This window comes from Aythya ferina (assembly GCF_964211825.1).
Source record: "Aythya ferina genome assembly, chromosome: 1".
NCBI classification, from domain to species: domain Eukaryota; kingdom Metazoa; phylum Chordata; class Aves; order Anseriformes; family Anatidae; genus Aythya; species Aythya ferina.
The window spans coordinates 94997057-95024921 of NC_140296.1; the positions used below are offsets into that span (position 1 = coordinate 94997057).

Below are 27865 nucleotides of genomic sequence, written 5' to 3' on the forward strand. Positions count from 1 at the left end.
GTGTCCGTCTGTCCGTCCCCGTGTCCGCCCGCCCGCACTAGGCGCGCCCTGAAGGCCGCCCCGCCCCTTCCTCCTCCACTGAGGCGCCCAACGGCCGCCGCAACGGCCGCGCACGCGCGAGGCCCGCCCCCGCCGAGCTTCCCCCCGACCGTTAGCGCGCCCTGCGCATGCGCTCTGCGCATCCTCCCCCCACCACCACCATCCTACGTCACCAGCTGCCCGCCCCGCCCCGTTGCCCTGGCGACCGCGAAGCGCCAGGGCGGGAGCTGGTCAGTGACGTCACGGGGGCCCCGGATGGGCCGCGCCCCGCCCCGCAGGCGGAAGCAAGTGGCGGGAGCTGGGGGGGGGAAGGGAGGGGAGGGGAGGGAGGGGGAGCGGCCGCCATGGGCACGGCGCTGGACATCAAGATCAAGCGGGCCAACAAGGTGTACCGCTGCGGGGTGAGTGCCGCTGCATCACGGCTCCTTCCTTGCTTTTCCGATTTTTTTTTTTATATTTTTTTCCTGATTTCCTGTTTTTTTTCCCGATTTTTAAAAATGTTTATTTCCTGATTTTTATGTTTATTTCCTCATTTTTATTTTTTCCCAGTTTTCTTCATTTATTTTCATATTTCTTAGTTGATTTTTCTAATTTTTTATTTTTTTCCTCATTTCTTAATTTTTTTCCCCGCTGACACAGTTGTTGATAGCTACAAAGCGATTTTGCAGAGTTCCCCTTTTGCAGCCACTTGAAGGAACGTGGGGGCTTTTCCCCCCCTTTTTCCCTTTCATTCTTCATTCACTTCAATTAATAAAAAAAATATCACTGGCTCGTGTTTGCTCACTTTTTTTAGAAATAAAATATCGTCAATCAGAGGTTTCCAGCTCACTTCTTTCATGTGTGGCAGTCCAGCCTTTCACTCTTACTGCACCCCAAATCCTTTTCACCCATGCGTCTGTCCCCCTATGCTACAAGCTCGTCTGTCACGGTGTTTAGATCTAAAGCACGTCTCAGTTTATTGAGTGTTTTCAATGCTGGGAAGCTACTTTAATCAGTTTGGAGTGGAAGATTATGGAAAATCAGTTCTGCCACCATCAACTCTCAAGAGGTGGCATTCACAACCAGCACTGGTATCAGCATGTGAACAACATAAATCTGCAGGTGTGGTGTCACGGTGGTAAATGCTACCCTCTGTATCTCTCCGGCATCATTTTGGCATTGCATGTTATTACAATGATCTTAATCCTTTTGTTTTGGTATTGTAGTGTTGTGTTCTTCTTCAGTTTCTCTACTTGGCTTGCTTTATGTCATTCTGAATAGGATCTGTATTCTTAATACAAGAAAAGGATGTTTCTTCTGTCTTCAAGCTGAAATTAAGTAAGATTTTTATGGTTAGTAAATCTGTCACTTCTGCTGTAACTCCACGTGAAAAAGTTTATAATTTTATTTCATTAACTAGGTCTGAAGTTTGGATATCTGAATGGTGTGAAAGCACAGTGATAAAAGAGCCATGCACTAGAAGTACAACATGAATTTTTGATCGAAATTTCGAAGGCACAGAAAGGAATTACAAATCTCCCTTTAATGTGGCATGGAATATGTGTGCCTTTGTTTTTTGTAGAAATTTACTGATGGTTGTACACTTCACTGACATCAGCTATGCTAATAATACTTTTAGTCTTTGTCAGCTTTCACCCCCAAATACACTTTCATCAGTGCTACTTGAAAATGAAGGGATTCCTGTAGTGAAGGTCATAGTTCATCCCAACATCTAGCTATTCATCTGAAAGCAACAGCGGTACTGTGGCTTGACCTGATCTTCCGTTGTCTAAACCCATTTAAAACTGCGTTTGGATACAAAAAAATGTGATGTCTCAATTGTGTGTTGGTGTAGCGGCCTTTTTGTTAGGCCTATAACAAGATAACAGCACAAAACATTGCTAAAACACTGTTGAGAGCTTTCTAAGTCATAATTTGTGTAAGACTGTGATTGATTCAGCGTAACTTCATGGTGCAACTCACTTCTGCAGTCATTCAGCTTCTGCTGCCTGTCTTGTGCTGAGGGTATTGGCCAGCGAGCCAGGTTGGGGAAATGGTATTTGGTTGGAGTGACTCTTTAAAAAAATAATCTGTTGAATCAGATATCCCCTTTTGTTTTTCTTATGAATGTCTTCTCAAATAGAGTAGAACAGAGTATATTTGATAATTAGTATCCAAATGGACTTGTGCGGATGTGAAGAAGGTGACAGTAGAGAGATGTCTTAATTGTGAGCTGTAGGAAGTTTATAAGATAGCTTTGCATAAGTATGACAAGATTTGTCCGTGCAGGGAAATGTTCTGTGCAATTAAGCAGAGGGATAGCTAAGGTACCTTTAATGTGCCTTATGTTAATTTTTGTGTGATTTATAAAGGCATTTGGTGTGTAGCGGACTGCTGTAAAGACAAAGAAGATTGCTTTGCACTCCTAAGTAGGTATGGAGCATTTGCTTAGAGAGCTGGTATGTAATAGCTAAAATATTCTGATCTTTTTCATTTAATAAATTATAAAAGCACCAAGCAGTATTTATGCTGAGGGTCATTTTGGCCTTAACAGCAAACTAAATGGTGTACGCATGTGATAGCGTATAATTGCCTTCTCTATCATCTCCACATGTTGGTTATGTGAAAGTAAGTGATATAATCTAGCCTGTAGGTTTTCCCTTCATTGTGCAAGAATCAGACATGTTCTGCCTAGCACAATCTATTTCTTCATTTAAGAAGCAATTGGTAGTCTATGAAATGGAGATCAGATGCTTTGGATCAGCTCCAACTGAGTAGGGAAATAGATAAACAAAACAAAATTGGGTTGATGAAGACCAGTCTGAAGAATCTCAGCCTGCGCTTTTAGGTGATAATAGATCAAAGATCAATGGCAACGGCTGCTGATTCTTCCATTCAAGCTCTGGTTTTGTATGTCAAGAGGTGAAATACTAAGGGATTCAGAAATATTTAGGTGAAATATTCAGGGATTTTTAGTGGTTGGCATCTCTGGATCTGTTGTATGTATGTCAGCTAGCAAATGCCAAGCTACTGAGGGTATTTACTGTACTGCTTTATTGCCTCCAAGAGGGAAAGGATGAGGGTAAATAGATGTGGGAGAGACCCATGTACAACACGTAATTGTTCAGAGGATCTCATTGTGGTAGATTCCATACTGATTGAGGCCCTGAAGGTGTAGGAGTTTTTAATATAAACTTCTAGGGAGGAACTCGTAAAGTTTACAAACTTACCTGTAACGTTATTGCAGAAATCCATCGAATCTTGTTAGGGGAAAATATTGAGTATCAGAAGGCATATCAGACATATCGGAAGGCTGGTGAGTAAAGAAGAAAGAATGTGTTCAAAATGGATATCTGGCCAGGAAAATCAAGTCTGAATAACTTGTTATTTTTTGCTTTTTGTAAGGTCAGAGTGATACATATGTTTCACTGTAGGCTTTCCCCATAAAGCCAAGACCTTTTGAATTTCAATTTGGTGCTGAAATAATTGTGTAACCCAATCTTCAAATTACTGTTCCTTGTTGCACTGAGTTGGGTCAGATGACTTCTCATCCTGGTACAGTGACCTTGGTTTTATTAAATCCAGTTGAGCTCAAGCATTTTTCATTGTTCCCAAACAATCTCCCATGTAAAGTTGAAGTCTCTTCACTTCCTAACACTTTCTTTAGTGCAAGGTAGTCAAGAAGGCAATAACTGTTATTTTAAATTTCTTTTTGCTTCTGTATTTAACTGTTAATCTTTAAGTGGGCGAAACAAAACCATAACGTTTATAAAATAGTCACACGTCATAGAAGTCTGTGGTTGTGTTGCTGGTTTTAGAAAGCTGGTTAAAATAACTTGCTCTGATAAATGGTAAGCAATTTCTGTATTAGTTACTCATAATCATCAGAAATTGGAGGAACTAAGCAAACAAATACCTTTATTTTTTCTAGACTTCAATTTCAGAAAACCTGGTTTAATCAAGTGACCTTAAATTGTAGGTTAAAAAATAAATAAATAAATAAAAACAACAACTTTGCCATTTCCTGGAGCAAAAAGAGTAATAGGTTTGTTAGGGGATGGGGGATTTAAGAAAAATTGTGTTTAAGTTCACAGGAACAGAAGATTCGTGTTCTGGAGACTTTACTTTTTTCGTTTTTTAATTGAATAGAAAATTGCGAGGCTCTGAGGCTCATTCAATAAACTCAGGAATGCTCAGAGAATGAGAGGGGACAGGCACAACTAATGATGCGTTTTGGTTGGCAAACCAAGCAGAATGGCTGGAATAACTGTGGCAGTTAGTCCAAGACTGATAATTAAAAGAACTGTGGGCTGAAAAATGCAGTGTGCTAAGAAGGGTGCCATAGTTAATGTCAGCCAAGACTTAATGACAAGTGAGTCCAAAACATACTAAGTCAGAATTTGCCCATACTGAGGCCTTTTACTCTTTCTAAAACAGCAAAATGACTTGTAAAACTGAATGTGGAGGTTTTAAAGCATCCAATGTCTTGTTCATTGGGCATAGCAGGCTTTTTCTATTGAATGTTGTCGGTTTCTCTGTAAGGAACCAGGAGAATATGTAGTTAAGATCTGCAGGTGGGTTTGTTGGGTAGTAGATGTGACAGAAAATGATCAGGAATACTTAGTAAATGCGACTTAGATGAACTTAATTTCAGTTATAAAGTTGCCAAATGTTTGTCCTGGGACCTAAAAGTAAAGGCCTGTGAGGGGGGAAGAGGAATCTGACGGGGAGCTGAAGCGCTGTGTTGGTAATGAGCTGATGGGGCACTTCAGCTCTGCCAGGCCAACAACAAGCTCAATTCATGGATGTACAGTTAATATCAAAAGGAACTAGAGAAATGCTAAACATTTTGATAAGACATTCAATGTGATGTCTTCTGCTGCTGTCAACACTTGAAAAAGTATGATGACAGATTTCAAATGGCCTTGAAAGCCTGCCTTGTGCTTTGGTTCGGTTTGATTTTGTTGTTTTGTTCAAAATTACCTCACATTTGAAAACAAATTAGGCTGATATTTCTTATCAGTGATTCTGAAAAGTGATCAGTTCTAATCTGGAAGTACATAGTATCTAGATAAAAAAGGTATTTTTTGTAGCTCATTAGTCTAGCAAGCAGACCTGACAGCGTGAACTTGCAGATCGGAATCAGTATGTATTTTAATACTAGAAGCAATTTTTGCCAAACAACTTAGGGACAGTATAGTGTGTACTTTTATCCTTTGAATCCTTACATCAAGTTTAAAGATGCTGAATAACAGCCTAGCTCAGTCAGAAGTCTGAGCATGGCTTAGGACCGTATAGCTGATACTCAGAGGCCTATGTTATGCACTGCTTCATCGTACTGAACGAAGATCCTTCCTAATTTTCCCAGCCAAACTCAGTAACTCTCCTCAAGAAACAAGAACTACAGGAAAAAAAAAGGATTATGCTGTTGGATTAGATGAAGCAGATGTTCATTTTGGTTGTGACTTTAAAAGTGTCAGCTTTTCTGGTAGCTTCAGGTGCATATTTGAAAGGTGAAGAACCAACAACAGAAAACTAAATGCTTGTTTGGGACCATGAACCTTTGGGTCCCTTTTGGTGCGGACTGAAAACAGAGCTAATTAGCCTAGTGATGTTGTGTAACTTTTTCAAATGTTTACATGTTTGGTTTTGCAAAAATAAAGCTTTCTTGTAAATTGTCTGCTGACTGTAAGTATGTGAGCATGTTGGTAAGTTTATGTTCTTTGATTTGTACTTTTTGGAAGGAAGTATACTGACAGCTTTGTATTTAGAGAGGACTGTGTTTACACACAGAAAAGTACAAAGTAACTCTTGAGAAAAGACTGCAGATTTTCCCACCCCTCGTCAAATGGAAACATAGCCTGATTGCATATAAGCAACTTAGGTAAAAATTATAGAAGCTCTTTCATTATGTTCCCCTCTCTCTCAAACAAGTGATTTTATTTTTTATTTCTTAAAGTTGCAAGTTAGAAAATAGTTTTGAGCAGTTTTCCTTTTATATATTTATTAGGATGGTAGGAGAATAATGTATACTTATTGGATGTTAGAAGAAAAAATCATATTTAACTTCACATAATTCTTTTCCTCTCTGCCCTAAATACACACAAGCTTCTTATGTGAAGCTCTCTAGGTGATAGCTCTGGGACAGGTTGTTGCTGTGTGATAGGAGCCTGTCTTCATTTAGTGAAGCAGTTCATATGTTCAGGATTGTCCTTGCTCCTTCCAGTGCAGCAGTACTCATTTTTCAAAGCAATAACCTAATTGCTTGTACTAATTAAAGCCTGTTCGCAAAGCAGGATGGTATTTAGGTCAGCTTTTCTTCACTGTCCTTTTGTGCCTCCAGCTCCTGGCGTTTCCCAGTTGCTGCAGGTCCTCTACTCAGGAGTGTCAGCCTTTGCTGTGATGCCTGATGTCCGGTTCTGCCTTAAACGACTTGACCTCTTCCCTGTATTGTCATGCCCTACCACCAGGAAAGACAAAAGGCTGCAATATTCAAATAGCATCTGTTGTGTGGATACAACCAGACTGATTGTAACTGGTCAAGTGTGGAGTGGTCAGTCTGAACTGCTGTTTGAACTGAGTGGTCCTGAGTTTGGTGTCTGGTTTGCAAGGCTGGTGAAGGTGCAGAGAGCACTACTACTGAGCAGAAGACACAGTTAGCCCTAAGAAACTTTCTTAAGTTGTCAAATAACTTTCTTCTAGTTCCAGGTGTGTATGAGCGTTTGACGAGGAATAGTGGAGTGGAGTGGATTCTCTGTTGTAGGGGAAGGATAAACTATGGGGTATGTGATACGAACTGCGTGTTGCTCTCCTGCAGTTAATCTTTTTTTCAGTATTAGAACTTCTAAACCGATCCTTGAAATTGATGCTGTGGTCTTGTGCAACTACTTTCTTAATGGGATAAGTGACACATCTCTTGACTCATACACCTTGTGCCTTGGATTCAGACATGCTTTGAAATTGTTTGCCCAGTAGAAATAGGCTTGTGTAGGCAAACAACTGTGTGGTTTCTTTGTTTCTTTATGAATGTGTTCTGTACTGCTCTTGGGGTTAACCTTGTCCTTGGCTTAGACATCTCTTTTACAGCTCTGCCTTCTCTTCCATTTCCCTTGGCCAACCATCCTGCTTTTCATATTCCTTGTAGAATTTGGAAATGGAACCTAACTTTTACCAACTGAACCTACAGTTATTTAGGAGGCTATTTTTCATTTGCCTGGACAGGAAAATGTCAAAGTTTAGGAAAGCAAATGAAGCTCTGGCTAGTACTTCTGCAAGGAAAAAGAGCATATTTTTAAAGAAAACAAACTGGAAGTACAACAGTCTGTTCCTCACGTTGCTTTCATTATCAATATTTGTCTCTTCTAACAAGGTTAGACTGTACTCTGGGAACAGTTTTCTTGAGTTGTTTGAAAATTGGTTAGCGTACTGTCTGAGTAACAGCAATAGAAGAAATTGCTTTAAACAAATGTGCTCATGTTGTCTTTTCTCCCATTAGGAAATTCTTTCTGGAGTTGTGGTCATAACAAGTAAGGACACAGTCCAGCACCAAGGTATCTCATTAACAATGGAAGGATCAGTAAATCTGCAGCTTAGTGCCAAAAGTGTGGGTGTCTTTGAAGCTTTCTATAACTCCGTCAAGGTAAGACTTACACTGAATAATATTTTTAGCATGGAGCTTTTCTGTATTTTCTTAATTTTTTCCCTAGTTGCTTACAGATGGTCATAGCACTTCATGGTATGAGAATGACAGAAAGCAGAGCATTACCTAGCAATATATGGTGACATTTTGAGGGAGGAACTTGCACAGACAGGAGAACTTCCTTTAGGGCTGATAGTGCTAATAGTAAGGTTACTGGAGGATGCATTAGAGAAGCATCATGCAGTGACTGAATTTAATCAAATTTGGGTGTCAGATCAGTCATTACACCAAGAGTTTCTGCAGAAGCTGCTGAGGTTGCATGCTGCTGGCCATGGTAGAGGACCTGCAGAGGTTCCTCTGTGCAGGATGATGCTGCACCCAACCTGTTTGACTGCAGAGCACCTGGAAGACCTGGCCTCTGTACTGCCCTCCAGGTTTGGAAGTGTGGGTTTTGGAATCCAGCAGGTCAGGTTGTCTTGGGCTCCACGCAAGCATGACTATATCGATTGAAGGCAAGGCTGGCTATGTCTAGAGGCAGTGTAGCTATATTTACAAAAATAGTTTGCCTAAATTAGCATAGTTTAAGTGTAGGATCTTTTAAGCCTTCATTTGTATCACAGTTAATTTGTCTGTAGTGTGAATAATCAGACCATGAATGATCGGAAAACAGTAGAAGCAATAGATGATTGTTTGTTTCAGCAAAGTAGAGGGAAAATACAATTAAAAGTTCAGAGACAAAAGAAGCGTAATCTTCAAGCAGAGCTACCATGAGTATGCCTCTATAGCTGTGTAGTACCCTTTTCCTAGTCTGAAGTCCGCATTTGTTGATTAGCTCCCTTCTAAGAAAGAAATACAAACTTTATTTTGAGCTAGAGAAATAAGGTTCCCACTATGATGACCCTTAAGATGGGCTCAGTTCATTTAACCCCCTCACTTCATTCATCATTGCTTCTTTTGCTTTCTTTTTTGCTCATTCTGGTTGATTTAATTTACTAGAGTAGTAAACAGGAGTAGTAAACAGTAGAACAGGAAAGGGCATATTTATTTCTGATAAATCTGGTTAATTGATCTGAATTGCATTATGTTATGGATAGGCCAGATGAATGTCTAGTTTGGCACAAGAGAAAGTAATGCCACATGGCAGAGCAAGTTAGGCTGCTTCTTTCAGCATGAGTGAACAGTTAGCTTGGTGCAGTCATTTCTCCTTCTCTTGTTAAAAGCACAGGTTGGAATAAGCCTAATTAGGGAAAGTATAGCTTTTGTCTCATTAAATGTCAGAACAGTAATTACTCTTTCAGCTCTTGCAGGTTTTAAACTCAGCAAATACATACAAGTAATGGAAAAGTAAAATGATAGATTGCATCTCTTATCAATGAGAGGTTGAAGCTACTTTAACTGTTTGCAAGAAACAAAAACCTTGAATGAAAAAAAAACACTAATACTGTAGTATTACATACAGCCTAGGACTGTACTGGATATTCAGTCTGTTTCCTTCTCGCGTACTAGTCTTGCTGCTTTTGCTCTGTATTTATGTATGCATATTTCATGAGGATTAAGAGGATTCCCCAGTCAAATGCCAAATCACAGCTAGCCATCATTCCAGTGAGAGATTAGTCCTCAATATAAATCTTCAGGGTGGGAAAGGTGGGCAGCAGGGTAGGGGGATTGCTTAGCTGCTCAACAGGCACGTATACTTGCTGATTCCTGATGCTACTATCGGGGGACATAATTTAGAAAATGGAACTTTGCTTTCCAGGATGCTTGGGACTCTGCTGTTTAACTCTCTGAGTATGTTTAGCTGTTAATTTGATGCAACCATAAAATAGATCACAAATTGTTTTCCTCTGCAAAGCGTTTGTAATATTTATATTCCTTGTAAGACTGGAGAGCTGCATATCAGGAAGAAATACCTGAATTTGGGGAAATTCAGGGAGTCTATTAAGAGTTCAGTAATGTTGTTGGTTCATTTTGAAATGATGGACCTGTCATTGTGCTTCAAACTAAATCTTTATTTTCACAGCCTATTCAAATTATTAACAGCACTATTGAAATGGTAAAACCAGGGAAACTTCCCAGTGGCAAGACAGAAATTCCTTTTGAATTTCCGTTGCATGTGAAGGGCAACAAAGTTCTGTATGAGACGTATCATGGTGTCTTCGTTAATATTCAGGTAAGGCGGTCATACCTGTAAAGAAAATCTGAGCTTTTGTTACCTGCAGTATCTCTTGTTCCATGGAAGCTGAGAATGAAGTTTTCTGGTAGTTTTATTTTCATAGTGCTAGTCTTTATATATGTTTGCTTCTATTAATTTGAAGAATGAGCAAAAGGTTAGAGATCCTTTGAAGTAAGTACAGCTTTTAAGCTTCTTTTTATTGTTACAGTGTTCTTGTGATGCATGCTAGACATTTTCATGCGTGCTAGATGTAACTTAACATTAAAAAACGTCAAACATGTTAAACTTCAAGTATTAGTTTGTAGGTAGTTTCTTGCTGCCTGTTTCAGTTCGAGTTTCTAGGATTCAGAGCTTTCCACAGGTGCTAACACTCGTTAAAAGTGGCATAGAAAACATCTTGAGATTTCTGAAGTCTGCTGTTATAATGTCTTTTATAAATTGCTGCAGGATCTGTTCCCCTTTCAGCAGGTTTAAGCCTTGTATTGGAGGTAGCCAGTGGTAATGAAACTGATCGGGTGTAATATGGGATGTACAAGAGAGAATTAAGAGCATACTGGGGTTTTGGGTTGAGGAAGTATAAAACATATTTACTATGCTTGTTAAATCTCATAATATTCTTTTGCAGATAAAATATAAAAATACATTCAGGATGATATTTGCATCTAGTTCTGATCTTTTTATTATTATTTTTGGTGAAAGAAGCTGCATCTCCTATTACATAAACAGTCTGCAGTGCATACCAAAAAAATAAACATGTGTACTGTTTATCTAGTATCAGTGAGGTTTTGTTAGCATAGCAGACCAATGAATTACTGCTAATAATGCTTAGCATACTTCATTTTTAGTATCTGACTTACCAGATCCATCTTAAGACATGGGCATAAATCCAACAGCAACAAAGCTACCTAATGTTCAGAGTGTGTTTTCCTGCATTCATTTTGAAGAAGCATCCTCTAACTGGAAGAAATCTTTCCACCACTTACAGTTTCAGGCCTTCTATATGGAGTAAACCTTTAAAGAAATATGACATTAACAGAACAGTAGTGGGATGTGTTGCCTGAAGTACCTTAAGTCATAACTATTGTAATATAACTGATTACCCCCTTGATGTTGTAGACACACTACATTTGTTCCCTTCATGGAAAAAGGGCTGCACCACTCTCTGGTGGCTTTATTTTTTTATTCAGAAAAGCCCAGGTGTCTGAGTAATTTCATAAGGAAGCCTCAAATCAGTGTTGAGACTTTGTAGCATCTTCAAAAAACATGAGTTGTTTGCTTTCCCGTAGAGATGGGTAGTAACATTTCCTGCCCCAAACTGTACGTACAACATGGTTTTAGCAGAGTGTTGTGGAAAAACAATTCTGAAATCTGACCTTGTTTGGTTAAAGATTGCCACACCATAAATGGGTTGTTATTTTGAGGGAAAGTCTATTTTTCAGCCATCTCTGAACGTAAATGTTGTGTTAATCGTTGCTGCTTCTTACTGGAGAGTGTTTTGTGTTTTTCTTCAAGAAAAATTTGAAAGGGATCCATGAAATGGAAAACTTTCAGAACAATGCTGATGAAGAATCACTGGGTTATAAAACACTCTTTTCCTGTAGCACACTGATGTATTAGGTTTGATGACATAGTGTAACACTATTAGTTATTTAACTGAACTGAAAGCTAAATTCCAGACTTTTCAATTATATTAAAAAGTCTGGGATTTTAAAAACAAACAAACAAAAACCTATAAGCCTATCAGAAGTTACTGAAAGAAAAGCAGGAGCATTAACTGGAGGATTAGACCTGTAAAACTAGGCATTCCTTTCTTGTTAAAACTCCTGAGACCTGACTTTATTTTCTTGGGATACAAAGAAGTAGCAGTGATAGAAAATTCATAGACAAAATACTTCTAACTAATGCTCCAGTCTGCAGTCTTTCTAGATCTTCCTTTCCATGAGGATTTTAAAATAAAGTTTTAGTGAGATTATGCCTTCAGATTTACTTGCTTAACATGCATCTTTAGTTACTAATTTTAGTATTTTGCTTCAAGATCTTATTATTATGCTTGAAGATGTTACTGAGATTTTATACTGTAAGCATACTTTCTCAATATTGTTATCACAGGTTTGTATGGTTGGCTTCTAATCCAGTCACACTAGCTGCATCTAGATAGTACCATGATTTTGTACTAATGGGGAAGATTTACAAACCAAAGAAAGAGTTCTGCGCCTATCTGTGGACTGTATATTTTGAATGAATAATCATTATCACCATAATAAAACTCCTGATAGTCTTGTTTGAGTATGTTTTGCCTGTTGTGAGGTTTTCACGGGGGCTTTTGTTGTTGTTATTTCCATTGTTATGGAGCAAATAATGATCCTGCTTTTCATCCTGTCTTTCATTCCTTTTCAGCATCCTTTTTATCAAGTAGATAATATTCTTTTAGCCTTGGCAAGGAAAGCCTTGTCTGAAGACTTGGCATGCAACTTTCAGAGTTCTGATTTCCTATCCTGTATCTAGTTTTGCCTTAGGTTACTTGTAAACTCTGAATTGGTATGTCTGAAATTCTTTGGTATCCGTCAGAATTTACCATTTTTGCAGAACAGTTTTGGACAATTCAGAAGCAAGCTGAATGTACTTATGTTGATGAACGTATATAAACTGCTAATAAAAAAAAGTTTGTTGTTTCTATTCATACACAAAGCCTTGGACCTCTTATTCTTGTGTTCTCACCCATCCTGCAACAAGATCTTTTATAGGTCAAGCCTTCAAAGCCTTTTGTTTACCCTGTATTTCCATTGTTTACTTTATTCCTCCCATCATTTGTATCCAGAAGGATATTGCTTAAACCTCAAATTATATGGAGAGAGTCATGTAAGTTGGAAGAGGCCCATAAGATCAAGTCCAACCATCACTGAACATGATAAAGTCCACCACTAAACCATGTCTGTTAGAACCATGTGTGCACATCTCTTAAATACCTCCAGGGATGACGACTTTGTCACTTCCCTGGGCAGCCCGTTCCAATGCCTAACCACTCTTACAGTGAAGAAATTCTTCCTGACATCTAATGTAAGCCACCCTCAGCACAACTTGAGGCTGTTTCATCCCTTCCTATGTGACTACCTTAATTTTATATACTCCTGGCAGCACACAGGATGGAAAAAAGTCCCTTATTTTTTCTCTACATTCTGATGTTTTTTCTAATACTTCCCATATCTTTTTTAAATCCTGGATTTCTAGGATAACATCTGATGTTTCTGGTTGGTACATGAAAATGGTGCAAAAGTGGTTGACTTGCTTTCCATAGTCCTGATAACTTGCTTATGATCAATATCAGGTCTTTCAAGATATACTTCAATCATGAATATTTGGCTGGGTTTCTTTTTGTGTATGTGGTGGGTTTGTTTGTTTGTTTGTTTGTTTGTTTTTTTCTTTCCATCTCTCATCTGCAAAGCTTCTCTTTGCAAGCTGAGGATAGACTGTAATTAACAGGTTGATCATTAGATTTCAGCCAGCCTGAGTCTTTTTTTTTTTCCCCTCTGTCCCTGAAGAGGAAAATGTGGTCCTTCCCAAGGCTATTTAACCTTTATCTGATACCAGATAAAAAAGATGCATAGATAAATTTGGGGAACGTTAAGTCTCTTTTACAAATCGGGTTTTAACTGCTTTAAAATGTTTTGCTAATTTCAAATAAATCAAATGGAAGTGTTCATTTGCTTCTCACTACTTTGTGTTTGTTCTCTGTCCAAATCAAGAAATGGAAAAAAAGGACTATAAATAGTACACTGCCTATTTATTTTTTCATTTGAGGAACTAGGGGTGCTGTTTAATAAAAACTAGAAGTTCTGAAGCTGAGACCTTCACTCTGAGCATACCCATTTTTGCCTATTTGTCATCTCTAAAGAAGGAATTAAAAGTCATAAAACCAACCAAACAAAAAACACACAATAAAACAAAACAACAAAACCCTAAAATATCCCACCCCCAAAAATTTCTTATCTCGTAAGGACATTGATAGACTATGTTGTAGGTGCTGAAGTGTATGAATACAGTGAAGCTTATAACTATTTTTCAACCATTGGTTTATGGTTTCCTTTGTAGGGAAGAAAGGAGAGGACATAGGCAGCAAGTTATTGAACAGCAAAATTAACCTTACACATTTAACAGCAAAATTAACCTTACACATTGCTGCTTTTAAGTTGAACTATATGCTTAAAGACAGTTCCCTATTAACTGTGATTACAACTGTTATCAGTGCTAAACTTATTGCAAGATTGAATTTTAAATTAGAAGGGCTGTGAATATATCTTGCTGATGATCACTTATCCAAATTGTGGTGAGAAGCAGTGGAGTCATCAGTCTTAACTGAATGTAGTCTGGGTGCTCAAGCCATACAAGAATGTTACTCTGTCAGTGAATTAGTCCCTCACTCTCCTGTCTTAAGACAGAAGATAGGAAAAGCATGTGAAAATAATGATGGGATTGTAAACACAAATTATTTTTCATTTTGGAGCATCTACAATCATTGTATACTTTTTGTGTACTTCCCCCCTCCTCCCCCGTATCACTGATATATATGTTGCCCACTAATCTCTTGTAAATGATGCTTTAAATATTAATAACAGCAACATTTTGCACTTTTTTTTTTTTTAAGTATAAAAGTTAACAGAAGGAGGAAATCTTAAGTTCTTAAGTAAGGCTCTCTTCCTTTTTCTTTGCCACCCCATTCTTGGCAGTATACCCTACGGTGCGACATGCGGCGTTCTCTGCTGGCAAAGGACCTAACCAAGACTTGTGAGTTCATCGTCCACTCGCTGGTAAGTGGGGTTTGCATTAACTGTATGAAGTGAGCAGGATTTTTGTTTTGTTATGTGGTGGTGGTCTGGTTTTGGTGGGTTCTTTTTTCATTTTAAGTGAAGTTTGGAGGTCAAATTAGAAAACTAAGTAAAGCAATTGGTAATAGCAGCATATGTGGTATCTTTGTATGAATATAAAAGATCACAGAATCACAGAATTTTCTAGGTTGGAAGAGACCTCAAGATCATCGAGTCCAACCTCTGACCTAACGCTAACAGTCCCCACTAAACCATTTCCCTAAGCTCTACATCTAAACGTCTTTTAAAGACCTCCAGGGATGGTGACTCCACCACTTCCCTGGGCAGCCTGTTCCAGTGCCTCACAACCCTTTCAGTGAAGAAGTTCTTCCTAACATCTAACCTAAAACTCCCCTGGCTCAACTTAAGCCCATTCCCCCTCGTCCTGTCACCAGGCAGGTGGGAGAACAGACCAACCCCCACCTCGCTACAGCCTCCTTTAAGGTATCTGTAGAGTACAATAAGGTCGCCCCTGAGCCTCCTCTTCTCCAGGCTGAACAAGCCCAGCTCCCTCAGCCGCTCCTCGTAGGACTTGTTCTCCAGGCCCCTCACCAGCTTCGTTGCCCTGATTAGAGTAACACACCTCTCTTTTAATTTAAAGAAAATGGTACAAATAGGATTTGCACTGAGTTTATCCTCTTATTCATTCTTTTCAGTTCTGAAACACTGGTGTGGTTTCAGGTTATCTGAACCTATCTTAGCCAAAGGTTCTGGGCACCTGCAATGCCTGTCCTCGAAGTGGGAATTTGTTGGTGGAGAGGCAATGCCTAATTTCTGTTATTCAGATGATGAATTATGATTTAGAGCCCTGAGTCAAAGTATTGAGGTTAGGACTGCATCAAATTGCTAATAAGAAACTTGTCAGCTTAATCACCTGCATTATATAAGCCTGTGAGTGACGATATGCTGAGATATGCAGGTTAACAAATATCCACATGCTGCAGTCAGGGACATGGAGACAGTCTTTCTCCTGTGCAGCAGTCATTTTAGGATGAGGTTTGACTGTCTCACAAGAAATGCTGTACTGCTTGTTAGTTGGAAGTTCCTATTGTTTTGGTTTTGTCTTTTTTTTTAATCTTTTCAGTTTATGTTGCCACACATGTTCAGAGCATCTGATATCAGTACAGACTGTGCAGGCCTAATTAAATACCTCTTTTTTTCTGCCCAGAATTTGCTAGAACATACTGTTTGTATTGTTCCTTAGAATGCTTTAACAGGACACTTAAAGTGTTAGACTCTGTTGGCTGTCTTATGAGTAATGGTGGAAACATGTTGTTTTAGTTCCGTACTACTCTTGTCGCATATTTAGCTAGGTGCTATAAAGAGGTCTCCTGTTGGTAAGATTTCATTAATTTCTAAAATATGCTACTTTTTGTTAGTCCATTATTATATTATAAGTAAGTCGCAGTTGTCAAAATAGTGAACAAATTATATTATGCGGTTTCCTGATCTTATTTCTTGTTCCCACTACAGCACTTCTTAGATCACAAGTCAGTAAATCATGACAAACCTCGCTGTCAGGGTGAATTAATGAGGTTTTACTGAACATATAATTCTCACTGCCCGTGCTCAATGCACCATTTCCCCTAACCTTATTCTTTGCCAGAATTTGTCATTTGTGGGAAAACAGTCAATCCTTTTGCCAGTATCTTCCATCCTGCAGCTGGGCAGCAGAAGCTATCTCAAATTCTTGAGTAGTGAGGGTAAATCCTAAGACTTCAAGCTAAGCTCACTGGTGTTGCAGTGCTCTGCCAGCTCCCAGTCACATACAGTTGGGTCTCTCATAACTGATGTAGCACTGATCACTTACTCTAAATGTGTAAGGAAAAGACAGTGCACCTCTCTGAGATAAGGATGGAGACAGGTTGGTGAACGGCAAGTGAAATTTGCCTTCCTGATGCAACGTACAGACTCATCTCAGCAGGGCTCAGGGCCCACTGAGCCACTTAGGTGAAGACTGACTTCTTGGTTTTGTGATAACTATCTGTTGTGATAGAACCATAATAATGTGCCCCCAGAATTGCTTCTCTGGTGCGGAAAGCTAACCTGGACCAAGTTTTGTTTATTTTACAGTTAAGGAAGCTGAAACCCTTAAGTCATTAAATCAGTGCTAGACTAGATTCCATCACTTGAGGATCTCCTAGTGATATGAGGATGGCTTAACAGAGCTGAGCTGTTACTGGAAGGCCAACAAAAAGAGCTCAGAGTGCTCAGAGATTTCAAGAGGGAGAGAGAGTTCATAAAACATATTTGGAGTAATGGAGCAAGTTCACTTAAAATTTACCCCTCTCCCCTGCCAAAATTTGCTAAGTATTGATAATGGCAGGGAACATGAGACATGACATAGAAAATGTAATTATTTGTAAATACAGAAATGTGAAATTTATCTTCTTCTGCAACATCCCTTATGTTTCAGAAGATTGGTAGCACATTTTTCTCTTCCAGGTGGCTTAGAGTAGTCAGCCACTTGTTTTTTGTTTGTTTTATTTCAGTGTAGGCAGAGCTTATGCCAAAAACTTACAAATGGGAAGTGTGTTGTGATTTATTGCAATGGTGAACACAAAGTAACCCAAGTCTGAAGAGCTGTGTTTCTGCAACTCAGATTAGTAATGCATTGAGACAAATCTTAATATTATTTATTAACAAAGGTAGGAAATCTCAGTCTTCTGTTATACAGATAGATACTTGCAGTATGAAGACAATCCTGAAAATTAACACAGTGGATGGATGTTTGACTTTGTTTTATTTTTTTAGTATTTAGAGTGTGTTTGTATATTGTAAATCACTTTACAGTTTAATTGTTTTAATTACAGTCACAGAAAGGGAAGCTGACGCCAAGCCCTGTAGACTTCACAATTACTCCTGAAACTTTGCAGAACGTTAAAGAGGTAAGGTTTTGTTTCTTTTTTTTTATTATTATTTTTTTTGTGTGATTCTGAATGAGAACAAGAGAAGAATGAATAAATACTTTGTGCATCATCAACTCTTTTTTCTTTCCTATAGAGTGATTCTGCTTGTTCTCTCCTGGTAGTGGTAATGAAAGTAAGGTGGAACTTCAGTAATGGTTAATTTTTTTTCCCATCTTTCTGAGTGAATGATGGCAGTGAAGCAAGAGAAAAAAGTCTGTAGCAGGATCATTTAAAAAGGGTATATTTTTATACTTTTTTTTTTTTTCCTTAATAGCACTCTGTAGCTTCAGGAAGCCAGTATGAACAGTAGTTAGTATGAACATCCTTGGTCAGTTAGCTTTCTGAATATGGTTTTCCGTTTGTCCATTGAAACCTGTGTTCTGTCTTTCCAGATGTTTTTGTTGTGCTCTTTTTGTTAATAAGAATACTTTCCTGCTGTAGCTCTCCTGTCAGCATCCCCAGTTTGACTTCCATTGATCTTAATTCTGGGCTTGTGAATCTCCACCTATTTTTCCAGTTTCTCAAAGCAGAGCTCTTGATCAGCTGTTGTGTCATGCCATCATTGAGCTTATTCTGCGTATTCACAGAATGACTGCAGTTGGAAGGGACTTCTGGAGATGGGTTATTTCAGCCCCTGTGCTCAAAGCAGTCATTCAGAGTGGGTTGTTTGAGGCCATGTCAGTCACGTTTTCAGTATCGCAAATGATGGAGACATGCAAACACTCTGGGCAACCTGCTACAGTGTTTGACCACCCTCAGTTAATTTTTCTTTCAATGTTTAAACGTAACTTCCTGTATTTCAATTTGTGCCTGTAGCCTCTTGTTCTTTTAGTGGCTGCCACTGAGAGGTACGTGTAAAGCTAGCTTAGGATAAAATATGAAGGGTACTGAGAAAAGTAGTAAGGCTTTAGGGGAAATACACATTTATTTATTTATGTTAAATCTTGTAGATTAGGGTTGTAGAAAATGGCCTAGAGTTCTTGTTCTGCAAGTTCCTTTTATCTCTGTCTCTGAGCTTCCTGACCACTGTACTTCAGGGGATGGTTATATGATGTCCCTGTTGGCAGGGAAGTAAATCTACTTTTACTAATAGTAGTAATGAGAAGAACCTGCTAGGGCTTGTACAATAAAAGGGCATTTTACTAATACATTGTAGGACTTGGGTATTTTATAGAGAGGTTTTGTCAGGGATGTAATTTCTGCTATTTCCATTAGGAGATAACACCCAGATGAAGTTACATTTACAAAGCACGTGAAAATTCCTCTTTCCTTCACCCGAAGATTTGTTTCGAGTGGAACAGCTGAATTCTGCAGAGGTGCTGGCTGTGAGTGAAACAGCCTAAACAATAGCTGATTAGAACTATTCTGCCATTGCTTCTGGCAGTCAGGACTAAGAAGCAAAAAGATTGGGAGAAAAAAGGGAAAATCAGTTACATGGGCAAGGACACCACAAACACGTGTAAACAGATGGTTGGAAGGTAGGGGCGAACATTGAAGATGTCGATAGCAGAAAATGAAGGAGGGAGAGGATAACACTTCCAAAAGAAGGGGAAGGTTAGAGCAGCATGATGAAAGAGATTGAAGAAAACTGGATGGTGAGATAGGAGCTGAGGATGTGGGTAGAGTACATGACTGTTTCAGTATGCTTCCTGCCAGAACTTGAAGTGTAACGGGAGCTTCTGGCATATGAGGAGTTGCTCTGCTGGCAGAGAATATGTGATGCCTGCTGGCCTAAAACACGGGGCACAAGGGGGCAGAAACCCACTTTGTTCTTCTATGGAAAGTAGTTTCTAGACTGTCATCCTCAATCAGCTGTTCTAACAACTCACTGCATAAAGAGTAGGAAATGTGCTTGCTGTTCAGGGTTCAGCGTGATCCTGCATTGAAGTTAAGCTCCTCATTGACTGTCCAGTCTCTTAGTTGGTGTCTTGATACACAGCAGTATGGTACATCTTGTGTTAAATGAACATTTTAAATGCCTGTCTTCTCCCACAGTAGTGGCATTGAGAGAGAAATTTAAAAGGCAGAGAAAATTACTGAAACCATAGACTGTATTATAATTTGTATTGAAACGGGACGAGAATGCAGTTCTTTAGAGCATGGTAAAGTGACTTGACCGAACCATCTTGGTAATGCCTGCCAGTATGCCTCCTTCATGTGTTTCCTGACTTCTTGTATTGTAATTAGCTAAGTTTTGTCAGCTCATCCCAGGAAAAATGCTCCTGTGGACGGAAGAAGAAGGGGTGCATGTCAGGGGGAGGATAGTAGGACATATCATAAGGCATATCCATAAGGATGCATATTTAAAGAGTTAAATTAACCAAGTATTTGAGGCATTTCTGATTTTTTTAGTTCTTAATTTTGCAGCTTCTTGGGCTTTCCTACATATTTTGATAACTACCTTACAGACAGAAAGACAAGAAGTTGTTTTCCTGGCCTGCTCTTACAGTTCTGTTTGTTTTTCTCCCCCTCTTCCCAGAGAGCCTCACTTCCAAAATTTCTCATCAGAGGTCACCTCAACTCTACAAACTGCATCATTACACAGCCGCTAACAGGGGAGCTGGTAGTGGAGAATGCAGAAGCTGCAGTGAAAAGTATTGAGCTGCAGTTAGTACGTGTGGAAACCTGTGGTAAGTTTCTCTGTAAACGGAGCGTGTACAGCAGACTGCAGCAATTACCAACTGCACTTTCACCCTAAATATGCAAGACTGTCAAGAGCCATACAATTGAGAAGATTGAAAACACTGGCAAAAAATCGTTTTGCACTTCAGGTGGCACAGTCCAAACATTAATTTCAGTTAAACCTCTATGACCTCTAGTCTGGAGTGCTAATGTGAAAACTCACAGGTTAGAGGGCAAAAGGTCACGTCCCATTCCATTCCCTGTGGTGTTTGTCTGTGTGCCCCCATTGCCCTCCTCGGTAAATCTTTATGTTTGGATTTTGGACACTGCTTTGCCTTCCTACCTTCCCTTCCCTTCCTCCCCCTCTAAATTCCCCGCTTTTTCACCAGGGTGTGCGGAAGGTTACGCCAGAGATGCCACAGAGATACAGAACATCCAAATCGCTGATGGGGATGTCTGCAGGGGCCTGCCCATTCCTATATACATGGTGTTCCCCAGGTTGTTCACCTGCCCCACGCTGGAAACAACAAACTTCAAAGTTGGTAAGTGGGTAGGATCTTGAGCTGTATTTACATCTTCCATTAGAAATGTTTTTAGTTTCACTTTAGCTTCTGGCAGGTGAAACTTGCACCATGGACGAAATGCTGTGGAAGAAAACCAAGGACATCTCTTTTGCTGTGTTTCATGTAGATTGAGAAATTGGAGACCAAATACTTCCGATTAAAATCAGTTCTGAAACTATTATGCTAGTTCTGACTAACAGAATTACATGGTATAGGGACAGAAGAAACATAGTAGCAGTAAGTAATTTTTTTCTGCCAAAAAATCAGGTGTTAATCAAATGTTGAATAAGAAGAGTAAATTGCAAAGATAATAATTTCCTCCTTTTCATCACCAGTGACAATCCCTCTTTCCATGGCCTCTCTTTCTTTTTGTTTCCCATTCTCCTAATTCACAGACTCAAATAGAAACAGTGAGGCAGACTTGGCTTTCTTGACCTACACAGGCCACTTCTTCCTGCTTACTCTATCCTAAATCCAGCATTTTCATTAACAAACACATTAAATTTAGGATTCTTCTCATTTGCTCAAGCAAGTACTTCAGAAATTCTCCTTGCCCACCTGTTCTGCTTCTCTTCATCTTCTTGGAGTGTGTTGGTTCTCCTTTTTGTATTGCATTGCATCAGATTGAAGTTGCTGCTATAGAAGTAGCTGTCCCTACAGTGTAAGTCCCTACCTTGAGGATCTTTCCCAGCTGAAGCTCCTCTTAATTTTCTGCTGTGCATCCTGCACAAATGTGCATGGGTAATTTTTCAGTTTTGGCTACCTGATTATCTGTTCCCCCAAGAGCATTTTTGCACTTATGTACGGTGATTATTCACAAAATGATACTGTACTCTACTTTTGCTATCTTTAGCAATTAAATAGTAACATACAGTGACAAATGGCTACTGTTAGAGTAGTCCCTATTTCTTGAGCATCTTCATATCTGTATTAAAACTTTTCATAAATAGAACTAAACCAGAAATAACTCTTTTATCTTTGGTTTCCATCACTCATTAACAGTCTTTGAATTCTGTCTCCACTTAGAATTCTTTATAGATCTGATACCAATTTTGTTTCTGAACAACACAATATAATATTTAAAGAGTAGAGAATTTTTGAGAATTGTTTTCATAGGTTGCAGGTATGTTGTCTTCTGGTGTTTAATTTCATTTTCTGTAATGCCTTAGAACCTTCTGTTACGTGCAGACAGCATGGAGAGGAGTCTGTTCCCTACCTCTTACACTTTACATGCTTTTAAACAATACATATTTTTCTGGGTAAGGTATCTCACACCAAAGTCCGTTTTAGCAGATGTCTGAACTTTGACATGCCGCCTCCTGGTCATCAGGCAGTTTCTCAGTGACATGGGACTGAATCTGGAGGAATCCCGAAGATGAGAACCAGCCAGGGCTCTCGGGGAATGACCCAAGGTCTCAGGTGCCGGTGACTATGTTCTGTCTGGAGCACCTGGTTCAGCCCTGCCTTCCTGTATTACTTGGCCACAGAAAAATGTAGAGTATTGAAATAGCTCGGGGGAGTCCAGTGAAGTGACCATCTGAGAGCAGGAACTGTCTGCCCTGACCCTACTGTGACGGTGCAGGTTATGGGATTACTAAATGGAACTCTGTTTTTTTCCCCTTCCCTCAGAGTTTGAAGTGAACATTGTTGTCCTTCTGCACGATGATCATCTTATCACAGAGAACTTCCCTCTGAAGCTCTGCAGGATGTAAATAGCCAGAGGAAGATTCACTTAACGATTTATTGAAAAAGGATGAAATTATTCAGAGACCAAGTGATACGTTATCTTTTTTTTTTTTTTTTAACTGAAAACTCCTGGAAGATAGTTCTTGGGCTTTCAGTCTATAGATCTTCCCAAAGACTGTGCTCATCTTCCAACAGACTGTGTGGATGAATCTATCTAAAGGGCCTCATCAAGTATCTTTCTGACTTCAACAGCCACCTCTTCCCCCATTTCTGCCTGCAAAATTATGTAAGAATGATTTCTGGATATTTCTACAACTTGCAGAAATCTGTAATAAATTTCACTGCTTATTTCATAATGCAACACTTGTTCTAAAGTCTTTTAACAGCCTCTTAAACTTAGGCCTGTTCCATATAATGTATAGAGATGGTGGGGGAGGGTAGGGTAGGGTGATATAATACTGAATAATATATATCTTTGAAATTATAATAAATTGTGCTACAACAACGCATAGTAGTGTCATGGGATGAATACTGCAAGATGACTGAAATAAGAGATATGAAATGAATAATATGAAGTAACACCAAATGTATTTTTGTCAAACTGGGAATGAGTTTGTATTGCAGGAATGCTTACAATAGAAGTTAGTGCTTCGCAGCTGACTTCTACCTCCACTGCACTGGATCTTCCCTGGATCAGAAAAACGTGGCCTTATCTCACCTTTGCTATATATGTAAAATATAGCACCAAGAAAGATCAGTCATAGGTTTTAGCTTAAGAACATGCTTATTCTTGGCATTTTGCCATCTTTCCTCTTATTAGACTTAAAGATGTTTCAGCTTTAAAAAAGGAATGAGGTGAAAAAGGAATGACTTAGATGACAAACAGCATCACTGTGTTGTTGCAGACCCATCCCATTCAGAGGGCAGACTGTACCAAGTAAGGGAAAAACTCCATAAACTTCTGTGCTGTGGACCTTGTGCCTTTAGGATATGATTCCTCATGATGTAAGTTACCGTTCCAAGGGAGACAGGCGATTCAGTCTTTAAATAGGTAGGTTAATATTGTCACCTGATCAACATAGAACTGTAAACACCAGGAGAGGCATTTGTGAAGGTAAGATACAGTTTCATGTTGAGAAAGACATTACAACATTTCTAATACTACATCTTAAAGGTACATGTAAACTGTCAAGGCAGGCACTAGATGGGAAAACCATTTCAACAAGAATTAACCTTCCCAAGAACAGGTTGTGGATTTTGGTGTTCGTTAAAGTCAACAGAACAGCCACAATGTTCTTCTGTGATTTTTTCATAATTTTTTTGTGTGGAACAGAGGTAGGCTAAGTATATAGAATTACATCAAGTTTGAGTGTCAAGATGACAACCTAAAAAGAATTAAGAAAACTGTCCAAACCAACTTCCTATAGCTTTATCTAGCAGCATTGCCAAGCATGAAAATGTAATTCTGGCTTTGGCCGTGATTTGGTATCAGCTATACTTCAGGAAAACAATTAAGGTGTTACTTTAATGTCTTACAACAGTCTAATGTATACTAAAAAAAAAAAAAAAACAACTCCCTGACTACTGTGCCCCACCCCCCATTTACTGGAAATAAACACTTGTGCAAGATCAAGAACCAGCACAGGATGATTACTGGAAAACAAGTTCCTGCTTCTAGTCTGCACGATATTAAAGGAGTGCCACCTGCTGCTCACAGCTGAGGCAGCAGTAGCACTTCACACAGAGGTTACTTGAAAATGCACTGGTGTTTGATCCTGCCTCTGGCCATAGCATCCGCAGCAGCAGATCTCTTACCTACACCCTACTCAATCGCCTCTCTGCCTGCACCGTGATGATCCCAAGGGCCTGATGGGTCAGAAATCCAGCAGGGACAGCTGAAAAATCCTAGTCTGGAGTGAGTGCTCCAATTGCTCCTTGAAACGCTCTTGGTCTCCCAGAAGCAGCTTTGACAGGAAGCCAAGGATTAATGTTACAGTATCTGTGCTAAGCTGCCTAGAAGTGGTCATCGCAGATTAGAAATTGGTATCAATGTGTGAGAGGAGTCCAGATTACTTCGAATGTAATTATGGAGCATTTCACAGACCTTTCATGTATAAAGAAAAAAGGTCAGCAGCATCCTGACACTGCAGCAATAATCATTTAGCACACAGTGTATATCCTTAAGTTGGGAATTGGAGGCAAAGCAAGGCTGTACCTTGTCCTAGTCTGGAAATGAAGTAGCCTTATCTACACATACTTACCATTAAAGAGTTGGAGACTTCTCATCTCCATAAAAACTTAGTCTTAAACGTCTTAGAAATAGATCATGTTTCTTTTTTTTTTTTTTTTTGTCTGCTCTAAGGCCTCCTTATTAAAGATGTGAATAAACCATTTCTGCCTATCAGTAATAATTCTTGTGGTTTCTGCGAGTCAGGGAAGAGAAAAGGAGCACAGATTAAAAATCACCCTGCTTGCTTAGCAACCCGGGCTCCTATTGGTGCTGTGAGTATAGGGAAAAAATAAGACTGGCTGATAACAAGCATGAACATACACCAATATCAATTCATTAACTCTGCGTTAACACTAAGTGTTGCCTTACCTGTTTTCACAGCCAACTTACCCATTTTAAGTTATATTCTATTTGGAAAACACCAAATAGTTGACCATGGCTTATGGGACTGCTTTGCCACTGCTTAGCAGGTCAAGGATCCCTCTGCCCTGGAAAAGTGGGCTAAGGGGCGAGGACCTGGGCTGCTTCTGTGAACAACTGATGAAGTCTAATTAATATATTGTCCCCCCACTGAAAAAATAATGGAAGCTGAAAAGGATGCAAGTGGTGTAGTGCTGAGCAGCACAGTACCAAATTCTTTGGCTATACAGTGCCTTAGCCCTATAGCAAATAGTAGTTTACTCATCAGTAACTCATACCTAGCAAAAACATTAAAAGAACACCATGTGAGCTGCAGCAGTAATTTTATTTCTGATCCAAGTTCCAATTAGTATATTGTTGCATCTCGAGATAGTTTAAAACTTCCTCTGTAGTATACATACTCCACTTGGGGAAACAAATGATCCATTAGACTTACCTAATCTCAAATAATCAGCTTAATACTGCTTGTACCCAAACAGTCATACTCACTGTATTTTCAGTGTTTATGCTACCAGTGTACACTATCTAGCCCTGGTCTTCTGGCCATCTGAAACAAATTTTTACAGTGAAAAGGGTACTTATTCTGGCAGGTTCCAACTTTTGCAGCAGTAAGGTAGCTATTCTTTGAGCTGTTTGTATTGCGTACCTCACACTGCTCATAAACCAGCATTCACACACAGAATACAAATGCACTCTATTGCTTCATCAAAAATAAAAAATGTTTAATTCCAGTTTAGACAGATCAGCTCAACTATGAGGGATATTTAAGACATTTTCACGTTAAAAAATTGAGTCATATTATTCCAAATCAGTGATGCACAAACAGAAGGAATGACAAGAATAAACTTCTTGCTTCAAACTGTTGTTAGAAGTCATTATTTAAACAATCTGAATTATGAGGTGTAGATTTATGTGGAAAAAAGGAGTTGAAATTGTATGAACCGTATTCAAAATGATCACAAAAATCCCGATTTGAATCCTGCAGTTAAGTTGTTATTGTTTATACCGTGAAAAGGTAGTGGAATGGTTGTTCCAAGATCTAGTCTGTCATTCAGCTCACCTATTTATTTGATATTAGAATTTATTTTCAGTGTAGAATCAGCTCTGAAGGACCCCACACGCACTTTTTACAGTAATTGTTCATAGGCATAACCATCCTTTGAGAAAAGTAAATATGGTACTTTAAACCCCTTAGCCAAAAAAAACTACCAGCTTTGTGTGATTCTGGCCTCTGAACTACATCAGCTGCACGCATTCAGGCAGCAACCAGGAGAAGTGCTGGATATTGGAGTATACTAACTTGATAGCGTAGGTGCCATGGCAGTGCCTGGATCTCGTGGCTTCCAGCCACACGTTAAATACTGGACGAGAATGAGTTCTGCTGTCCTTTCCAGCAAAACCAGGGATCAGCCTCTTCCTAGGCATCACATTTCCATTCCTTGTCATGACGGTTATTTATCTGCAGCCACTTTACATCTTACTATGCATTAAATAAAACAAGATTTAGGTATATTTTTTTCTTGCAGGAAGCTCAGGAAAGTCTTCAGGTAACAGAACATGATTGCGGCAGATAGGGCAGGTACTCGAATGTTCCTTTAGCCATTTTCTAATGCACTGCAAGAACAGGAAGATTATGTTGAGGAAACAGTCCAAGTCTGGTATCAAGAGATCAGCTTAAAGAGCTTCAATTCATTCTGATGAATTATCATAGTTGAGATCTAAAACTTGAAACTTTTCAACATGCACAAAGTACGTAACAGAAAACTATGTATTGTTGTTTTTAACTTCAGGTACTAGAGGATGAGGGGAAAAAAAATAAGAAGTAAACTGACTGTACAACTGAACAAAGAGTAAACATTTGCATCTAAGTGATAAGAACAAGAATCCTTACCTCTCTGTGAAAATGATGCCCACATTCCAGTTCACATGAGTCTCTGCTTAGCTCATCATGACATATGGTGCAAGGATCATCACTGGAGGCCTGTACAAAAAATGTTACTTGAAAGCTAGCAACAATTAATCATTGAATTCTACTAATGTAATGATATTATTAACTTTAACCAAGTCTGTTTAAGGTTTTGTCCACAAAATGAGCAAGTCCTGATTATTTTTTCCAGTAATGCACCTAATTATTTCGCATCTCATAAGAAGTACAGGGTAATAAGTTGAAATTTATTAAATAGTGGAGAACTTACTGTAGAGTCTATTTTTTTCCACTTAGATTTAGGTATTGCTCCAACATTTCCCCATGGCTGGAGATTTGGCTGAGCTGGATATGTATTTTGACTTGAGGCATTTTTGTGCACAGGTCTTGCCTTGGGTGGGCTGGGTACATTTTCTTCTGCAGATACTTCCTGACTCCGAGTCCCAGTCTGTCCTGGTGAAGCAGATACCAACTTCACAGGTCTCTCTGTTGAAGCTGATGCCTAAACAGGTATTGGATAAGAATTTTGAGCAAGTTCACAGTTCAGAGCCTGACAGCAAAGAAAAATGTGCTTTCTCTTCTGAAATGTGCTGTGTTATTTCCACCATCAGAGGTGCACAGCAGAAATGGCAGCAACTACAACAGTACCTTATTTTGCTGGTCCAGAATAAGATCTGTCACTCTTCTTAGAATTTCAGTGTAGCTCAAGCTTAACAATGTATTCCCATTTCTTCTCTGTACATCTTTTATGAACTTGGTAAGGGTTGAACTGAAATAAAAATGACGTTACCAATTACTAACACTATGGCTATTGTAGAC

General features: G+C 39.2%; 2 protein-coding genes across 4 annotated transcripts in view; one reads left to right on the forward strand and one right to left on the reverse strand.

The window, feature by feature from the left end:
* Positions 1-368: 368 nt before the first annotated feature.
* On the forward strand, positions 369-22833 carry VPS26C (VPS26 endosomal protein sorting factor C). Of its 2 annotated transcripts, none has more exons than XM_084523177.1 (8): positions 369-440; positions 7514-7657; positions 9678-9827; positions 14555-14635; positions 17506-17580; positions 20081-20231; positions 20613-20765; positions 22416-22833. In XM_084523177.1, exons 1-8 carry the CDS (start codon positions 384-386, stop codon positions 22496-22498), a joined length of 894 nt encoding a protein of 297 aa, XP_084379303.1. In that variant the 5' UTR covers positions 369-383; the 3' UTR covers positions 22499-22833. The 2 variants fall into 2 exon arrangements, with proteins under 2 accessions (XP_084379303.1, XP_084379304.1); XM_084523178.1 differs by lacking the exon at positions 22416-22833 and adding an exon at positions 22080-22387.
* A 2986-nt stretch (positions 22834-25819) lies between these two features.
* Positions 25820-27865, reverse strand: part of TTC3 (tetratricopeptide repeat domain 3) — a 62260-nt gene continuing 60214 nt past the window's right edge. For both annotated transcript variants that reach the window (XM_084522965.1, XM_084522966.1), the window contains 4 exons: positions 27695-27815; positions 27318-27548; positions 27014-27103; positions 25820-26736 (listed from right to left, as the gene is read on the reverse strand). In XM_084522965.1, the coding sequence (XP_084379091.1) occupies positions 26626-26736; positions 27014-27103; positions 27318-27548; positions 27695-27815 (553 nt within the window). In that variant the 3' untranslated portion in view covers positions 25820-26625. The remainder of the gene's footprint in view (positions 26737-27013; positions 27104-27317; positions 27549-27694; positions 27816-27865) is intronic.